At 38.6% G+C, this 18,764-nt stretch overlaps 1 protein-coding gene across 7 annotated transcripts in view; it reads right to left on the reverse strand.

Moving 5' to 3' along the window:
• Positions 1-18,764, reverse strand: part of LRRC36 (leucine rich repeat containing 36) — a 53,770-nt gene that overhangs the window by 18,706 nt on the left and 16,300 nt on the right. For 6 of the 7 annotated variants that reach the window (XR_004382263.1, XM_032854227.1, XM_032854226.1 and 3 more), the window contains 4 exons: positions 13,146-13,273; positions 10,434-10,626; positions 9,321-9,417; positions 6,556-6,644 (listed from right to left, as the gene is read on the reverse strand). Coding sequence is in view for 6 of the 7 variants with exons in the window: in XM_032854227.1 (XP_032710118.1) it covers positions 6,556-6,644; positions 9,321-9,417; positions 10,434-10,626; positions 13,146-13,273 (507 nt within the window). In the remaining variant the exon portion in view is untranslated. Of the gene's footprint in view, positions 1-6,555; positions 6,645-9,320; positions 9,450-10,433; positions 10,627-13,145; positions 13,274-18,764 lie in introns of those variants that run through there. The other variant, XM_032854229.1, reaches the window with a different exon arrangement.

An 18,764-nucleotide genomic window follows, 5' to 3' on the forward strand; every position in this document is an offset into this window, starting at 1 on the left:
ATGCAGGGCTTGATTCCAGGACCTGAGATCACGACTTGATCTGAAGGCAGACTCTTAACTGACTGAGCCACCCAGGCGCCCTGAATGACCCAAAATCTCCATCTCAACTCTCCTCTCTTTTCATCTCCAGACCTGTTTTTTTTAACTGCCTCTAGGGAGTGCCCCTGTCCTAGATAAATAAAAAGTATTTTCTAAACCAAACTCATTATCTTCATTTCCAGGCCTGCTGCTACTGATGTCCCCCACCCATTTCAAAACCACATCTCAGGGGGCACCTGGGTGGCTCAGTGGGTTAAGCCTCTGCCTTCAGCTCAGATCATAATCTCAGGGTCCTGGAATTGAGCCCCACATCGAGCTTTCTGTTCAGCAATAAGCCTGCTTCCCCTCTCTCTCTGCCTGCCTCTCTGCCTACTTGTGATCTCTCTCTATGTTAAATAAATAAATAAAGTCTTAAAAAAAACACATCTCAGTACTGGCATTATTACTACTCACTCAATCAATCCCTCAAGATAGAAATTAATTCTTTCTCATTCACCTCAAATTTCAATCAGTTACCAACGGCGATAGAATCACTTTTGAGGGGGAATAAGGAATCTTTAACTTACCTTATAATTATAATTATAATAAGTATATAATATTTAATTAATTATAATTATATAATAATTATAATAATTACCTTACCTTATAATTAACCTTTCACAGTGTACAACTTAGTGATTTTCAGTATATTCACAAAATTATCGACCATCACTATGATCTAATTTCATTATCCAAAAGAAACTCAATTAGCTGTCACTTTCAATTCTCTTTCCTGCCAGCACCTGACAACCATCAATACACTTTCTGTCTCTATGGAATTTCCTATTCTGGACATGGCATATAAATGGAATAATATGATATTTGACTTTTTGTGTCTGGCTCCCATCACTAAGCATGATGTTTTCAAGATATACATTATAGATGTATTCTTTTTTATGGATATACCATATTTTCTTTATCCATCAGCTGATAGACTTTTGGGCTATTATAGATAATGCTGCTTTCATTCCTGTACAAGGGTGATTGTGATGAATTTTTCTTTGCTATTTTATTTATTTTTATTTATTTATTTATTTTTTTGTCAGAGAGAGAGTACACAGGCAGGCAGAGTAGCAGGCGAAGGCAGAGGGAGAAGCAGGCTCCCTGCCAAGCAGGAAGCCCGACGTGGGACTCCATTCCAGGATACCAGGATCACGACCCAAGCCGAAGGCAGCCGCCCAACCGGCTGAGCCACTCAGGTGTCCCACTATTTTATTTTTTTAAAGATTTTAGTTTAAGTAATCTCTACACCCAACATGGAGCTTGAACTCACAACCCTGAGACAAAGAGTCACATGTTCTACCAACTGAGCCAGCCAGGTGCCTACCCCTCTTTGCTGTTTTAAAATAAGATACCTAGTAGACAAATATATTTTAGGTGCAATTCTGCCAAAAGGTAAAAGGAATTGGCTAAAAGAGTGAACAGGACCCCTTTCAACTCACAGAGTATATATGTGTTATTTTCATGTAAATTATCTTTAGTAAGGCATTCATTGTTCTCCAATAATCTGACCTTCTCTCCAAGTCACATGGTCACTCAACAGTCTATGACCTGCTATACTCATTACCACTTTCACATAGCTATTCACACCAATCTCACCAAGCTCTCAGGCTATCCCAGGGCTCCACAGCCTTTAATGACTAAGGACTTTTTTTCCACACTGGCCACAAAACCTTTTCACGCATGCTCTTAGCACAGTCTGAGTTTCTATAGCATATGCCCATCTATATCAGTGTTTCTCAAACTCAATATTCTCACAAACTCTGAGAATATGAATCCAGTTCAAAAAACTTCAATTTAAGAAGCTCAGTATATAAAAAGATATTTTTAAAAAGCAGATTGTATTGGGTGACAGTTTGGCAGTTTCTTACAAAATCAAACACTTGGTATTTGCCCAAAGGAGTTGAAACCTTATGTCCACACAAACACTGCACATAGATGTTTATAGCAGCTTTTTTCAAAATTGCCAAAACTTAGAAGCAACCAAGATGTCCTTCAGTAGGTGAATGGATAAATAAAGTTTGGTACACCCAGACAACAGAATATTATTCTGTACTAGAAAGAAAGGAGCTATCAAACCATGAAGCGACATAAAGGAACCTTAAATGGATATTACTAAGTAAAGAAGCCAGTCTAAAAAGGCTACATACTTAATGATTCCAACTATATACTATTCTGGAAAAGGCAAAACCATGGAGACGGGAAGAGAGCAGACGAAGCAGCACACTGCACCTGTCCTCCACCTAGGCAATAATTACATTGGCAGAATCTGTCTGATGTAACTGTTTTGGGATTCTGGAGTCTATTGAAGGCCTGCAATTCCAGGGGAAGACCTGGAAGTCAATTGAAATTAACTTCAGTCAATTTCATCTCTTGGCAATATCAGTAACAGCTACCCATGTCCTACCCTTCATGCAAAAGAATGAAGGTATAGTATACCTTACCTGGTCATCCCTTTCTCCCCTCTAGCTCAGCAACCACTGATCTTTTTACTCTCTCAATAGTTTTGGGTTCCCCCCTCAATTACTTTTATTGTAGCTAAATATACATAACACAAAATTTGCCATCTTAAATTTTTAAGTATACCATCTATCATTTTAAGTGTACAGTTCAGTGGTATTAAATGCATTCATAAGGCACCTGGGTAGCTCAGTTGGTTAAGTGTCTGCCTTCGGCTCAGGTCATGATCCCAGGGTCCTAGAGTGGAGCCCTACATCAGACTCCTGCTCAGGGAGAAGCCTGCTTCTCCCTCTCCCTCTGCCTGCTGCTCTGCCTGCTTGTGCTCACTCTCACTCTGTCAAATAACTAAATAAAACTTTTTAAAAAATGCATTCATAATGTTGTGCAACTATCACCACCATCATCTCCAGAACTCTTTGTCTTATAAAACTGAAACTATATCCATTAAATTATAATTCTCTACATCCCCCTCCCTGTAGCCTCTGGCAAACACCATTCTATTTCCTGCCTCTGTGATTTTGACTGCTTTAAGTACCTCATATAAATGGGATCATATAGTGTCTGTCTTTTTGAGACTGGCTAATTTTGCTTAGCAAATGCCCTTAAGTTCATCCATGTTGTAGCACATGTCAGAATTTCCTTCTGTTTTAAGGGTAAATAATATTTCACTGTTTGTGTATACCACATTTTGCTCATTCATTCATCTGTTGGTGGACACTTGGATTGCTTCCATGTTTTAGCCCTTGTGAATAATGCTGCTATGAACATGCATAAACACCTCTTCAAGACCCTGCTTTCTCTTCTTTGGCAATATGCCCCAAAGTGGAATCACTGCATCATATGGTAATTTTATTTTTATTTTTTCAGGAACTGCTATACTGTTGTCCATAGCATCTGTACCATTTTATATTCCCACCAGATAGTTGGACCAGCAGTTCCAAATTCTCCACATCCTTGCCAACATGTGTTATTTTCTGGTTTTTTGATAGTAGCCATGCCAATGAGTATCATTCTAAATGATTGGTGGGAAAGCACTGTTTGGAACAACTGAGCCAGTGGGAACTGTTCTCCAGAAAGCTTTCTTCTAGCCTGTGGCACAACCATTAACATGGCATAACCACTTTAGTCATATTGGATTACCAACAGTGCTTACAAGCAACACTCCCCAGGGGTCTAGCACAAATACAATTTTCAGTGGAAAGCAAAGCTCTTTCACGTTTCAAAGTAGCAACATAAATTTTATATTTAAAAAAAATCCAGGCAACAGCTGGAGCTTCTAAGAACATTTAGAAATGGATCCTGTACCTGGTAAAGTAGTTTGTTTTCAGTAGAGACTATGCACCTTTTCTTTTTTTAAAAGATCTTATTTATTTATTTATTTGTCAAAGAGAGAGAGAGAGAGAGACAGACAGAGAGTACAAGCAGGCAGAGTGGCAGGCAGAGACAGAGAGAGAAGCAGGCTCCCCGCTGAGCAAGGAGCCCGAAGAGGGACTCAATCCCAGGACCCTGGGAGCATGACCTGAGCTGAAGGCAATGGCTTAACCAACTGAGCCACCCAGGCATCCTGAGACTATGCACCTTTTTATTTTATTTTATTTTTTAAGATTTTATTTACTAATTTGAGAGAAAGAGAGATCACAAGTAGGCAGAGAGGCGGGCAGAGAGAGAGGGGGAAGCGGGCTCCCCGCTGAGCAGAGAGCCCGATGTGGGGCTCAATTCCAGGACCCTGAGACCATGACCTGAGCCAAAGGCAGAGGCTTAACCCACTGAGCCACCCAGATGCCCCGACACTATGCACCTTAAAAAAAAAAAAAAAAGATTTATTTATTTGAGAGTCAGAGTGTGGGGGGCGGGAGGGGGGCGGGGAGGGCCAGAGGGAGAGAATCTTAACCGAGCCAGACACCCCCCGAGATCATGATCTGAGCCAAAACCAAGAGTCCCACACACTTAACTGCGTGAACCACTCCGATGCCCTGAGACTATGCACTTTAAAACATTTTAACTCGTGGGGTGAACGTTTATGTGTGCTAATGATGTAATATTACATAAATGAAGTTTAACTCAGCTCATACAAAAAAAAGCAGTCAAGTTATAGTTCAATGTATCTTCATCATTCTGGAAATGGATACATAAATGTTTTTACCTAGAAAAAATACAAGAAGGCTGTATATCAAATTATTAATTGGGATTCTCTCTAGGGGACAGGCTTACGAGTGATTAAAATGCTATTCTTCATGCTTTTTAGTATTTTCCAAAATTGTTATAATAGGATTTCATCAGGGGTGTCTTGGTGGCTCAGTAGATTAAGCATCAACTCCTGGTTTCTGCTCAGGTCATGATCTCAGGGTCATAAGATCAAGTCCTGTGACACACTCCATGCTCAGCAAGGAGTCTGCTTGAGATTCTCTTTCCTTCTCCGTCCCCATCTGTCCTGCCCCTGACATGCACATGAACTCTCTCTCCAAAATAGATTCATAAATAAAATCTTAAAAAAATAGAATTTCATCAAATTTTATTTAATTTTTTAAAAGATTTATTTATTTATTTTAGAGAAAGAGCACTTGAGCAGGGAGGGGAGGGGCAGTGGGAGATTGAAAGAATCCTAAGCAGACTTCCCACCATGTTTTTATTTATTTTTAATTAATTAAAATCAACTACTTTACAGAGTGCTTGATTGGGGGAGGGACAGCAGGGGAGAGAGAATCTTCTATTTTTTTTTTAAAGATTTTACTTATTTGAGAGTGAGAGAGACTGAGAGAGTCAGAGAGAGAGAGCGCACAAGCAGGGGGAGTGGCAGGCAGAGGGAGAGGGAGAAGTAGACTCCCTCCGGAGGAGGGAGCCCAATGAAGGACTCAATCCCAGGACCCTGGGATCATGACCTGAGCTGAAGGCAGACATTCAACCGACTGAGTCCCCCAGGCACTCAGGGAGAGAATCTTAAGCAGACTCCCTACCGAGTACAGAGCCTGACAGAGGGGTCCAATCCTATAATCCTGAGACTACAACCCAAGCTGAAATTAAGAGTCAGACACTTAACTGATTGAGCCACTCAGGTACCCCAAAATGTCATCAAATTTTAAATATAAAAAATGTTATTTAAAATGAAATAAGGCAATTCATGCTCCATGACATATGTGCACTGGGATCTCCAAGAAAGAAAAATAAAAATCATACTTCACTATGGCTTATGTTACCATAAAAATCACATGAAAATGACTTGTAGTATGTGTCCACACAGATAGATAAGTAGTAAGGAAAACAAAATACTTTATGTTATAAATGGGAAATTCTTAACATCTGAACTACATAGTCCATCTATTAAAGTTATTCCTGGGATTTTAGGGATTAATTTTTAGAGATTGTAAATAATTTTGTGTAGCCTTCAAAGGGACAGAGGGCTCTACAGAATAAAGTTTCCTCAAGTAAAAAGTCATCTGATGAGGGCCAGATTAATCCATAAGGGTCCACTGTATGCTATTCCTCCAAGGAAAGCTTTCTCCTTTCCTGTGCCACAATCATTAAATGTGGCATAACCATTTTAATCCTATTAGGTTACCAACAGTACTTACGGGCAACACTCACCAGGAATATAGCACAAACACAAGAGATTCTTCAGCTGCAAAAGTTCAAAGTAGAGAAACCCAGAAGGGCCAGGGTCTGAGCTGCATTGATACAGATGAGTCATGAGTCTCTGGCTAATGGATCAATCACCTTAGCAATGCTCAGGGACCATGGGGACTGGTAGTGCAATTTTCAGAATGTACTAATGATGTAAATTGATGTAAATGAAATTGAATTCTGAGTACAGCTTGTACTTGATGGGTTCTGGTTTAGGCCTGCTCAATAAATAGGGCCTTTTCTGGCATTGAGAGAAAGGAGGAAAAACACAGTAAATCTAGTGCTTACTTCAAATCTGTTATTTCTCAACTATTTTGTCTTCATCCTACTCAAGATGAACCACAAAAGCTGAAATAACTAACGCTCTAAGCATTTTGTGATCAAAGAAAGGAAACTTACCAGTTTCAATTCTATTATCAACATCGGCATTGACTTTTGATGCAGAGCTCTCATCGGTCACACAGTTTTTCATTGTCTTCTCCCTAGAGCTGCCACACAGAATAATTTATTTAAAATTAAAAATTTTTTAAAAAGCTCAAAAGGAGCTTTCTGAGATCACCAGTAAATGCTATTTAGAAAACATTAATTCATGGTAATAAGATTTTTTAAATGTTCTAGAAAATATTATTTTCACAAATATTTCAGTTAAAACCATTTTTTAAAGCCATAATATTGTTACTGGGAATAGTGAGAGAGAAGGCACTATATAGTTTAGCCTCTAAAGTATGAAAATCAGGCTCAATAGGTTGAGCATCTGACTCTTGATTTCAATTCAGGTCATGAGCTCAGGGTGGTGGTACTGAGCCCTGTGTAAGGCTCTGGGCTTAGCAGGGAGTCTGCTTGAGATTCTCTCTCTCCCTCTGCCCCTCCCCCTGCTCATGCAGGTATGTGTGCTCTCTCTCACTCTCTAAATAAAACCTTAAAAAAATAATAAAGTATGAAAGTCAGAAAATTCAGGACTTAGACACTCTGTTTTCTTGATACAAACTTAGGTATAAGTGTTTAAGGTAATAAGATATTTTCTTTTGAATTAAAAAATTCATAGGACACAGAAAGGAAAGTTCTGCTGCAAAGAATTGTACTGGGAGCAACTATAGCCATTAGTTAAAAGAAAAAAAAAGACATGAGAGGCAAATGTTTGCTCTTGATTGATATAGTATAGTAAGACACAACTACAGACTGGAAGTACAGACAGCCTAGACTATGAGCCAGGCACTTTACACCCACCATTTCATTTAATCGTAAAAGCCCCTATTATTCATTATTACCACTGTATAGGTTGGGGGAACTGGGATTCAGAAAGACTTAAAAAAGTCTTTACCCAGGGTCAGAGATCTTAAAAGATATTAATGCTAGGACTGGGCACTTGAGTAACATTTTATCTCTGCTTTTGCAATCATCACATCATATGGTAACTGTGATAAACAGAAATATGATAGTGCTAATTATCTGCCTTATTAGGAAGTGTATTCAGTTACACATTAATTCATCTCTGTATTTCTGTAATAAGGTATCCTGAATGAATTAAAATAAGAATTACTTGACAAAATATATATACAAATAATTTTGAAGGAACATTCCATTTCTTTTTATAGCAGGGTGAATTTTACTCTATGTAAAAACCTCCATAAACTTGGGTTAAAAATAGATAAATAAAAATATACATATAGGGAACTAAAAATGCTCTCTGAGTGTTATATTATAAGACATTTAAAGGATCAAGGCAGAGATAGACAAAGAGATCCCAGGCCAAAAGAACAGTTATTGACTTCATTCATTCATCATTCAACAAATTATTTTTTTGGTACCTTATATGTGTCAGGCAGTGTTCTAGGAACTAGGGATATTGCAACAAATAAGACAAGCAAGGTCCTAATTCTCATGGCAAAAAGAACGGCAATAAACAAAAAACTCATTCTGGAGAGGAATATTTAATGTTGTGGAGATATGTTCATATCTTAACAAGCTACAAATGTTATGTATAGGAAGAAAATTACTATAAAATAAATATATATGTATTATTTTATTATTAATGTATATTTAGAGATCAATTATATAACATAGAATATTGTATATAAACACACACACCCCTAAGACAAAGAGGATGTTTACTATAATATAATTAATGTTTACTTCTGGTTGGTGAAAATGTGAATTGCTTATTTATTTCTTGCGGTTTTTCTGTACTTTCCAAATTCTCAATAATAAGTAATGCTTTACTTATACCACCAGAAAGCAATACTAACAGACACACGTACATTTGTCTTTTGGTAGGTACACAGATGTCTAGAAGGATGTCTACCGAACATTACTAGTAGATAACTCTTGGTAACAGAGTATGGGGTGATTTTCACTTTTTTCACTGCATTTTTCTGTGTTATGTAAAATTTAATGGAGTTGTTTTTCAAAAATAATAAAGCTACTTTTTAAAAATAAAGAGCATGAGTTTTGGAGTAGAATACATGGTATCTTATTTTGATCAGATTTTAGTAACAAGAAGTATAAAAATCTACCATTCAGATACTTTAGATCTTCAAGGTCTGTTTACTTTTGATTTGGTAGAAAAATGTTTCCCTTATCTTTTAAGAAATTAATCTCCCTGGTAATGTAAACCTTCTAATTCAATAGGAAAAGACTGCGTACTGATTTATAACTTCAGGAAAGAGTTGGTAAGCATTTATGGGGAGGATATCTCATGGTATCCCTACCTGTAAGCTTTGAACAGCAGCTTTAGAGAATTATCAATAATTATATCCAGGGACACCTGAGTGGCTCAGCTGGTTATGCATCTACCTTTGGCTCAGGTCGTGATCTAAGCCCCACATCTCATCGGGCTCCCTGCTCAGCAGGGAAAATGCTTCTCCTTCTTCCTCTGCTCCTACCCCCAGCTTATTCCCTCTCTCTCTCAACTAAATAATATCTTAAAAAATAATAATTATACCCAAAGCAGGCCCAATAGTTCAAGAAAGCAGAAATGTTCCCTCTGAGGGCCAGATTCTCATCCCGGATAAATTTCTATATGTTGAATAGAAACATTTTTTCCTGATCTGAGGATTCTTACAACTTGTGGAGATTTCTGCTGAAAATGAAGACATTAAGTAGGAATTCACTGCTATCTATGTCTGAACCAAACTAAAACATTTTTTTTAAAGTAATTGTCTTACCTTTTTTCCACCTCTAAAAGAAAATTTTCGCTGTTGCCCAACTGACTAAAATGCAGCTTGGCAGCTTTTCTCTCACTTTCCCGCACAGCTCGGTCATCTGGAGGCAAAAACCGTGGTCTGAGCATGTTTCTTTTTTGGCGTAAACAGTAGTGGGTCAGAAAACCATATTCACAGAGTAAAAACTAAAGATCAGTCTCATATTCTTTTGTTAGAGACAGGTCACAAAATAATGCTATTATGTTGTCACTGGAGCAAGTAGTAACTCAGGGAGACTACAGGGATACCATAGCAACAACTGCCACATAGGTATGGCTACCACTGCAGGAAAGTAGAGTTCAGGCAGCAAACAATCCAAATGGCCTAGTAGTCTGCTGAAAGTTACACTGTTTCTGATGGGGCACCTGGGTGGCTCAGTGGGTTAGGCTTCTGCCTTTGGCTTGGTTCATGATCTGGCGGTACTGGGATAGAGCCCTGTATCAGGCTCTCTGCTCAGTGGGGAGCCTGCTTCCCACCCCCGCTCTGCCTTGCCTCTCTGCCTACTTGTGATCTCTGTCAAATAAATAAATAAAATCTTAAAAAAAAAAGAAAAAAAAAAGTTACACTGTTTCTGAAAGAAATTAGTTTCCCCACTAAGCAAGAGAAATTTTTCTTTCTCCAAGAATAAATTCAAGTTTAAATCAATAAGAAATGTATACTCAACAATAAAATTATAAAGAAATACAGACTAGCTCATTTGAAGGGATATTTATTATTCCTTGTCAACGAAGCCCCAAAGAGTTGTTGTATTCATTTTCTATTGCTAATATAGTTGCAAATTTGGGGCACCTGGAAAAATAAATCTCAACCTGGAAACTCTTTGTTGGGGAGGAAGTGGTGGTGAAACCATCAACTGAAGAAAACTAAAGCTGGAAGTAACTGATAAAATCATAGATTGTCATTCAATTAAAAAAAAGGACTCGTCATACATCCTGCCAACACAAAAGAATTACATAAATATTGACTAATAGACAAATATATCCTGCCAGTGCACACTGTGGGCCAACACCCAAAAGGATAGGAGGCAGCTGGTTTAATGTAAATTCTGGGGCAAGGAACAGGGGAGGAGGGTCTCACCCAGTTTCTCCAGAGTTTGTAGCGTGTACACAGCAAAGAGCCTATAATCTGTATCTTTCCTGACAACAGGATTGAGTCTCAAATCTAGTTCTCTGAGGAAGGGTAAAGGCTGTAGGCGGGACACCTCCACTAATGAAGGAATGTTGTTATAATATAAATTCAGGTCTTGGAGTGAACATAAATACTGGATGCCCTGCAAGGAAAAGACCACATTATGAAACTGCACATAGGTAAGGACTAGGAATCTCACAGATAAAGGTGGAAATATAACTATTACTTCCATCCTTAAACATGTTACCTGAATCATCCATGAGAAACACAGGTTGAAACTCTTATTTAGATGACTAAGAATAAGAACAATCGGCCCACAGGCACTAGATGTATTGTATATTTAAAAACCTGACGTGGAAATATCTGCAGTCAGGTATTTGCAGTCAGATATCTACTTCTGTTGCTCCCCAATCACTCTCCCTTCCAGTGGCTAAGCTAAGTCACTTTTGCCCTTCTCTCACCCTTGCCACATCCACTCTCCTGACCCCAGAAACACATCAATTTTCAAGAGGAAAGGAGATAGGCAAAAAAGATAGTCCTGAGGAAGAAGAGTATGATTAAAAAAAAAATTAAGTGTGTGTATGTTGTGTGTTCTTGTATCTCAATGCCTCATGTTTAGGGTCAATGGAGTATGTGGGAAAACAAAAAAACACTATATCAAAGTCTTCCTTGTTGGAACAGTCTAGAACCCTTCTTGTCCTTGTTTCCCCTTCCAGAATTACCCCACTCCTCCATTTCTCTGGGATACTGGAGAGGAAAAGCCACAATACGCCTTCTTTGCTGAAATCTACTATTGAAAATAATTGCTTAATTTTCATGCATTTGGTTAGTTCAGCTTTTGCCCAACATTAAATTTCAGGACAGTAACTTAGAACATGTACATATATGTACAATCACATCATTTTATAGTAAAACTGCATACCATAGAAGGAACTCTGTCATTGAGAGTAATTTCAGTAAAATTATTTTCCATCAGGAATTTATAAAATAATGTTTTTTATTCTTCTGTTATTCAAAACCACCATTCGCTTGTTACAGAAAATTTAAAAACTCAAAGATATACACAAAGCATTTCTGAATAAAGAACCCAGTTTACACTTTGATTCATTTCTTTCTGGCTTTTTTGGATTCCATTAACTTCTGCATTGTGAAATGGTCAGTAGTTAGGAATAGTTGTCAGTGACTTTGGCCCCACTCTCAGCGCAGTACACCATTAGGACTCTCTTTAAATGTGTCTAATGGCCCAGCTCAAGTAATCTTTTAATGTCTCTCAGTGTAAAAGTCAAGAAAATGACTTCTATCTTCCTCTCACTTTTCCCATTTGGCATGAATTCACATTTTCCCCAAAATTATACTAGAAATAATCACAAAACATTTATCCCCTGAGAAAATTAAGTAAAATGATTCAGAACTGCTAGAGATGAACATATGTAGATAAATCATAGATGCAAAAAAATGGAGAAAACATTTACTAAGTGCTTCTTATATGCCAAACAGTGTACACATTTTAATCTTCACAATAGTTTTTTGCCCAATTTACAGAAGTAGAAAGAATGCGAGTATAAAAACAAATTATGGCAACGTCCACTCAATTTTTTAGCATGAAAATTAACAAGCAAACATGCATACATACAGGTGAAAAGAGGAGACCTGAGCAAATCTGAACTAATGCTTTCGGAAACTATGGGCCGACTACAAATGGCTGCTACCAAAGAGTCTAACAACCTAGTTTAACTTGCAGCTTCTGCTTTTCCAGTCCCAGCTGGAAATCTTGCTTGAACTTCTCTTTTAGGGTCCTTTGTGTTAGATTTGGGTCTGGCCTGTCTTGTTGAATAAGTATCCCCTTAAAAGCACAGAACTGGCAGGATAATCCAGGAGATCATTAACTAATCCTGAATAGCATTTGTGAGTCTTTCACCTTGAGTCTCGCAAAGAAGGGCTTAATCAAGACAGGCATATAAGTGGGTAAAATGGGAACACGTAGGAGAAATACCATTTGGGGGTCCACCACAAAGAAGACAGAAGTTCCACCTCCGTGTGTGCACACTTATGTTTGTAGAGCTCTTTGTGTATTTGCTAATCCTCACACTGCTCAAACCTGCTCCTGTCCACTTTCTTATCTTGCCCTCTGCTCTTCCATCCCCTGATCTAGAGATTTTTCTTTGTTTCCAAGACCACCATTTCCTCCTCCTTGAAAAAACCCACAGTAATAATCTAGGTCAATGTTTCCGTGCCATGTACCAACACCATCAGAATCCTCCAGGTATACCATGAGCCCACCCCAGACCTACAAACTGAGAATCTCTCTCAGAGTAGCAACTAAGAATCTGTACTTTCACAAGTGCTCCTTATAATTTTTTACACATATTAAAAAATATATCCTATTGCCTTAGCCTGTTATCATTTAATATAATTTTCCCCAAGTACAAAAGAAAATTTCCCCAATATTTTATACCAGAAAATTTCAAACATAGAATAAAGCTGAGTGAGTTTTCAGCAAATAATAAAATTTCGTTTGGAAACACTTAGAAGGAAGATCCTATATTCCCCCAGGCTGACATCTCTTATTTCTTCCCATCAAAACTACTACGACTACTACTACTAGTAGTACTGCTAAAATAAATTGGGTTGAACTGACTAGACATAGAATATAGAACTTACCTTCAGGCTTGTGATCAAGTTTCTTGATAAATCTAAGGATCGAAGGTTTTTAAAATTTCTGAAGGCATCACCAATGGAATGAATTTTTCCAGCATAAGATCCCTGCAATGAAAGAGACTCCACCAATTCTGAAAAGAGATCACCGGTAGATATATTATGAACTCTGCTTAAACAACAGAGTCAGAGAACATAGCTCTTCCTTCTTCCCATACCCCATTTGTGAAAGGACCTACATCCAAGATTCATAAGATCAGATTTTCCCTTTAAAAGCAGTGGTATCCAGGGCGCCTGGGTGGCTCAGTGGGTTAAGCCACTGCCTTCGGCTCAGGTCATGATCTCAGGTTCCTGGGATCGAGTCCCGCATCGGGCTCTCTGCTCAGCAGGGAGCCTGCTTCCCTCTCTCTCTCTCTCTCTGCCTGCCTCTCTGTCTACTTGTGATCTCTCTCTGTCAAATAAATAAATTTAAAAAAAATCTAAAAAAAAAAAAAAAAAGCAGTGGTATCGGGGCGCCTGGGTGGCTCAGTGGGTTAAAGCCTCTGCCTTAGGCTCAGGCATGATCTCAGGGTCCTGGGATCGAGCCCCGCATCAGGCTCTCTGCTCAGCAGGGGGCCTGCTTCCCTTTCTCTCTTTCTGACTGCCTCTCTGCCTACTTGTGATCTCTGTCAAATAAATAAATAAAATCTTAAAAAAAAATAAAAGCAGTGATATCACCTAATTACAATGAAACCAAACCTTGATTTTACACACCCTTGTGTTTCTCTATTCATCCTGCACAATGTAATATGTCTTCAAAAGTTCTCAAAACAAATTTAAGAAGAAATGTAGCAATCCCACTGCTGGGATTTAGCCCTATAAATCACACTCAAAAAAACTTTGCCAGGATATATAACATATACACGTGGGTATCAATTGCAGAAAGGTTTGAAGATCATTTTAAAAAAGAGAACAAAAAAAAAAAAAGGAAAAGAAAATGATCACAGGGTCTACCCACAGAAGAGTAGAACCCGGTGCCCTAGATAATGGTAGATGGATACAATGAACAAAGTACTACAACTGTGGTTTTCTGTACACAATTTACTCTCTCTGTACTTCAGATTCCTTATCTGTAAAATAGGGATAACAACAGTATTTAACTCATAAGATGCTGTAATGATTAAATTAATATATATACAAAACTTAGAACAATTCCTGATACATATTGCTATGTAAGTGTTAATATAGTTATTAAAAACAATGAGGTAGATTTGTAGGTGATCATATGGAAAGATCTCTAAAACAGTGAGGGAAAAGGTATGTGTGGAAAGGTAGTTGTGGTATGTGTGGAAAAGGAAAAACATATGTGTGTAACCGTTTTAAAGAATATAATATATATTTACATAATATATCCTATATATGGAAGAAAGTCAACTAGACTTCTAACAACACTAAAAAGAGGAGAATCTCAAAATTGTCAATAGGAACTCACTGGCAAGTGTGGTGGGCTAAATACAATAGCAATCAAAACTGGAAGGAGGTTCTGCAAGATCCAATTTGTAGGCGAGTGCCAGGAGACTGCAATGAAATAAGGTTTAAGGTGCTAGAGCAGTCTGGACCCTAAAACTCTGAGAAGTAATAAACTGAAGATCGCTTTCAAGACAAGACCCACATCAGGGAGAAATTAGTGGGAGTAGAATCCACATTGAATGGGATAGAAACAACAGGTTCAAAGGAAAGAGAAGGTACAGGTACAAGTGGGGAGAAAAGCAAAGATGGCAGATATCAGGACACATAAAGCTCCATTTTTAGCACTTTGTGAACATAACAGAAGAGGGAGCTCTAAAACCCGGAAACTAGAAAAGCTATTCTGGCCTACCCTTATCATGTAAAAGTATAGGAAAACTTAACCGCACTTAAAGAGCCACAGGAAAGGATTACAGTCACTTTATTATGAGTTAATAAAAGAAAAAAGAGGGGCGCCTGGGTGGCTCAGTGGGTTAAAGCCTCTGCCTTCTGCTCAGGTCGTGATCTCAGGGTCCTGGGATTGAGCCCCACGTCGGGCTCTCTGCTTGGCGGGGAGCCTGCTTCCCCCTCTCTCTCTCTGCCTGCCTCTCTGACTGCTGGTGATCTCTGTTAAATAAATAAATAAAATCTTTTAAAAAAAAGAGAGAGCAACATCCCTAAAGAATGAAAGCACTCTAGAAAGATACATTACAAATGAAAACTGTAACTTAATATTTTGAAACAAGCTAAAAGATATAAAAACAAAATGTAGCAGTTATCAAAGTGTGGTCCCCAGATTGCCGAAGGTCCCTGAGACATGCACAGGGGTCCACAAAATCAAAACTATTTAAAAAAAAAAACTTTCATAGTAATATTAAAATATTAATTAGCTTTTCCAGTGTTGCACCTATGGTGTAAAAGCAAAACTACTAGGCCTTAGGATGACCAAGGAACACTCACAGTCATAGTGTTCTTTACCATCACATACTGGCAATTTAAAAAAAATAGCCAGTTTCACTTAAGAATGTCCCTTAAAAAAAAAAAAAAGAGAGAGAGAGAGGGGGAAGCAGGCTCCCAGCTAAGCAGACAGCTCAATGCGGGGCTTGATCCCAGGACCCTGAGATCATGCCCTGAGCCGACGGCAGAGGCTTAACCAATGAGCCACCCAGGTGCCCCAAGAATGCCCTTTAAAAAGCAGTAAAAATGGTTAATTTTATTGATTTTGAAACTTGAGCACATGTTCTTTTTATTTGTGTGACTAAATGAGAAAAATGCACGAAGTACTTCTGCTGCATACTGAAGTATGGTGGATGCTCTGAGGAATAACATTTGTGTGAATTTTTTAGGAGATTTATTTATTTATTTGAGAGAGAGAGAGAGAGTAAATGCAGAGGGAGGGGCAGAGAGAGAGAGAGAGAGAAGAAGAAGAAGCTCAAGAGATTGAGCATGGAGCTGAGCACAGAGCCAACAGGGTTCAATCTCACAACCCTGAGATCATGACCTGAGCTGAAATCAAGAGAGGGATGCTTAACTGACTGACCCACCCAGGAGCCCCACTGTGATTTTGAGATGCCAGCTTAACTAGCTACTTTTTATCTGGAATACGATTTTTACTTGAAAAACCCTGATACATGATGGTTAGTCAGACTTGAATATTTGGAGACATTTTCTTGAAAACAAAGTGAGATTGTTATTTCAGGAAAACAAGTGATAGACCTTTAAAGATCTTTTTAATGAGATTGATACTTTTTTAAAAGGTTTTATTTATTTATTTGAGAAAGAGAGAGAGAGTGAGAGCGAGCACAAGGGGAGAGGGGAGGGAGAAGCAGTTCCCTGTGTCAGCAGGGAGCCCAACGTAGAGCTCAATCCCAGGACCCCTGGGATCATGACCTGAGCCAAAGGCAGGCGTTTAAGCCACTGAGCCACCCAGGTGCCCCAAGATTGAGGACATTTACAAATGAAATTTTTATTTATCTAGAATTTTTACTTATCCAGAATGAAATTTATCAGCATTTGAAAGACCTACATAACTCAGTAAGTTAATATTTTTCAAATGACCGGTGCATGATGTCACAAAATCATGCATGGGTAAAAGATCCATTTAAATGCAAGATGTGGGACGCTGGGTGGCTCAGTTGTTAAGTGTCTGCCTTTGGCTCGGGTCATGATCTCAGGGTTCTGGGATGGAGTCCCATGTCAGGCTCCTGCTCAGTGGGGAGCCTGCCTCTCCCTCTGCCCTCCCCCCTGCTTGTGTGCATTCTCTCTCTCTAATAAATTAATAAAATCTAATAAAATAAATACAATTTTAAAAAAATGCAAGATGTACCAAAATGGATTTAATGCAACAAAGTACAAAAAGTATGCTGATGGTTTCAGATTCCACATACAACTAAACTTTAAGAAACTACCAATTGTCATCTCTATCTGTCAAATAAATAAATAAAATCTTTAAAAGAAAAAAAAAGAAACTACCAATTGTCCAGTTTTCATGTCATATCAAAAAAGAATATCCACAATTCATTGAAAATGCTATTAAAGCACTCCCCCCTTTTTGAATCTCTTATCGGTGTGAGGCATCATTTTAAAAAAATATATTTTAACCGGGGGTGCCTGGGTGGCTCAGTCAGTTAAGCATATCCCTTTGGTTCTGATCATGATCCCAGGGTCCTGGGATCAAGCCCTCCATTGAGCTCCCTGCTCAGCAGAGAGCTTGCTTTCTTCCTCTCCCGCTGCTGCTCCCCGGTGCTCGGGTTCTCTCTCTTTCTGACAAATAAATAAATAAAAATCTTTAATATATACATATATTTTTTTAAACCAGTACAACATATCCTAAGAGATTTAATACAGAAGCAGATATGAGACTCTAGAGGTCTCCAATTAAGACATTAAAGATATTTATAAGAATATAAAACAATGTCACTCTATTTTTTTTAATATTCTGAAACCAAAGAGTTTGAGAATTGCTGAAAAAATGTAAATTAGACAAAATCAGAAACATTATCAGAAAGAAAAGGAAGATTTGAAAATAAAGATAGAACTCATTAAAACAAAATTAAAGGTCATTTCAGGGGCACCTGGGTTGCTCAGTGGGTTAAGCCTCTGCCTTCGGCTCAGGTCATGATTTCAGGGTCCTGGGATTGAGCCCTGCATTGGGCTTTCTACTCAGTGGGGAGCCTGCTCTCTGCCTACTTGTGATCTGCCTACTTGTGATCTCTGTCAAATAAACAAATCTTTAAAAAAAATTTTTTTTGAAAGGTTAGTGGTTGGGGGTGCTTGGGTGGCTCAGTTGGTTAAGCATCCATCTCTTGATTTCGGCTCAGGTTGAGATCTCAGGGTCCTGGGATACAGCCTTGAAGCCCTGTGCTGTACTCTGTGCTCAGTGGGGAGACTGCTGGTGGGGGAGGATTCTCTCTTTTCCTCTCCCTCGGCCCTACCCCTGCATGCATGCACACTCCCTTTCTCAAATAAATAAATAAATCTTTAAAAAAAAAGTTAGTGGTTGCATACTAAATGATTGCAACTATATGACATTTTGTAGAGAGTAGCAGTAAAAAGATGAGTAGTTGCTAGAGGTGAAGTGGAAAGGGAAAGATGAACAGATGGAGCACAGCGGATATTTAGGGCAGTGAAACTATTCGGTTCGATACTAGCTGATAATATCACAAAAAGACCACCAGATAATTATATACTTCATGATAGAATATATACCCTCACCTATGAAGTAATGGTATACACGACGACACTATATATTTGTCAAAATCGACAGCATCGAACAACACAAGGAGTGAATCTTAATGTAAACAATAGGCTTCAGATCATAAAAATATATTGGGGGGCGCCTGGATGGCTCAGTGGGTTAAAGCCTCTGCCTTCGGCTCGGGTCATGATCTCAGGATCCTAGGATCCAGCCCCCGCATCGGGCTCTCTGCTCGGCGGGAAGCCTGCTTCCCCCTCTCTCTGCCTGCCTCTCTGCCTACTTGTGATCTCTGTCTGTCAAATAAATAAAAATAAAACTTAAAAAAATATATATTGGTATTGGTTCATCAATCATAACAAATGTACCACACAAATGCAAGGTACTTATAATAGGGGAAACTGGGGAGATGTAGGAGAAGTATGAGGGGTGAAGAGGGAACTTTT

Source organism: Lontra canadensis, unplaced genomic scaffold (assembly GCF_010015895.1).
Source record: "Lontra canadensis isolate GAN:19392208 unplaced genomic scaffold, GSC_riverotter_1.0 scaffold8, whole genome shotgun sequence".
Classification (NCBI taxonomy): Eukaryota; Metazoa; Chordata; class Mammalia; order Carnivora; family Mustelidae; genus Lontra; species Lontra canadensis.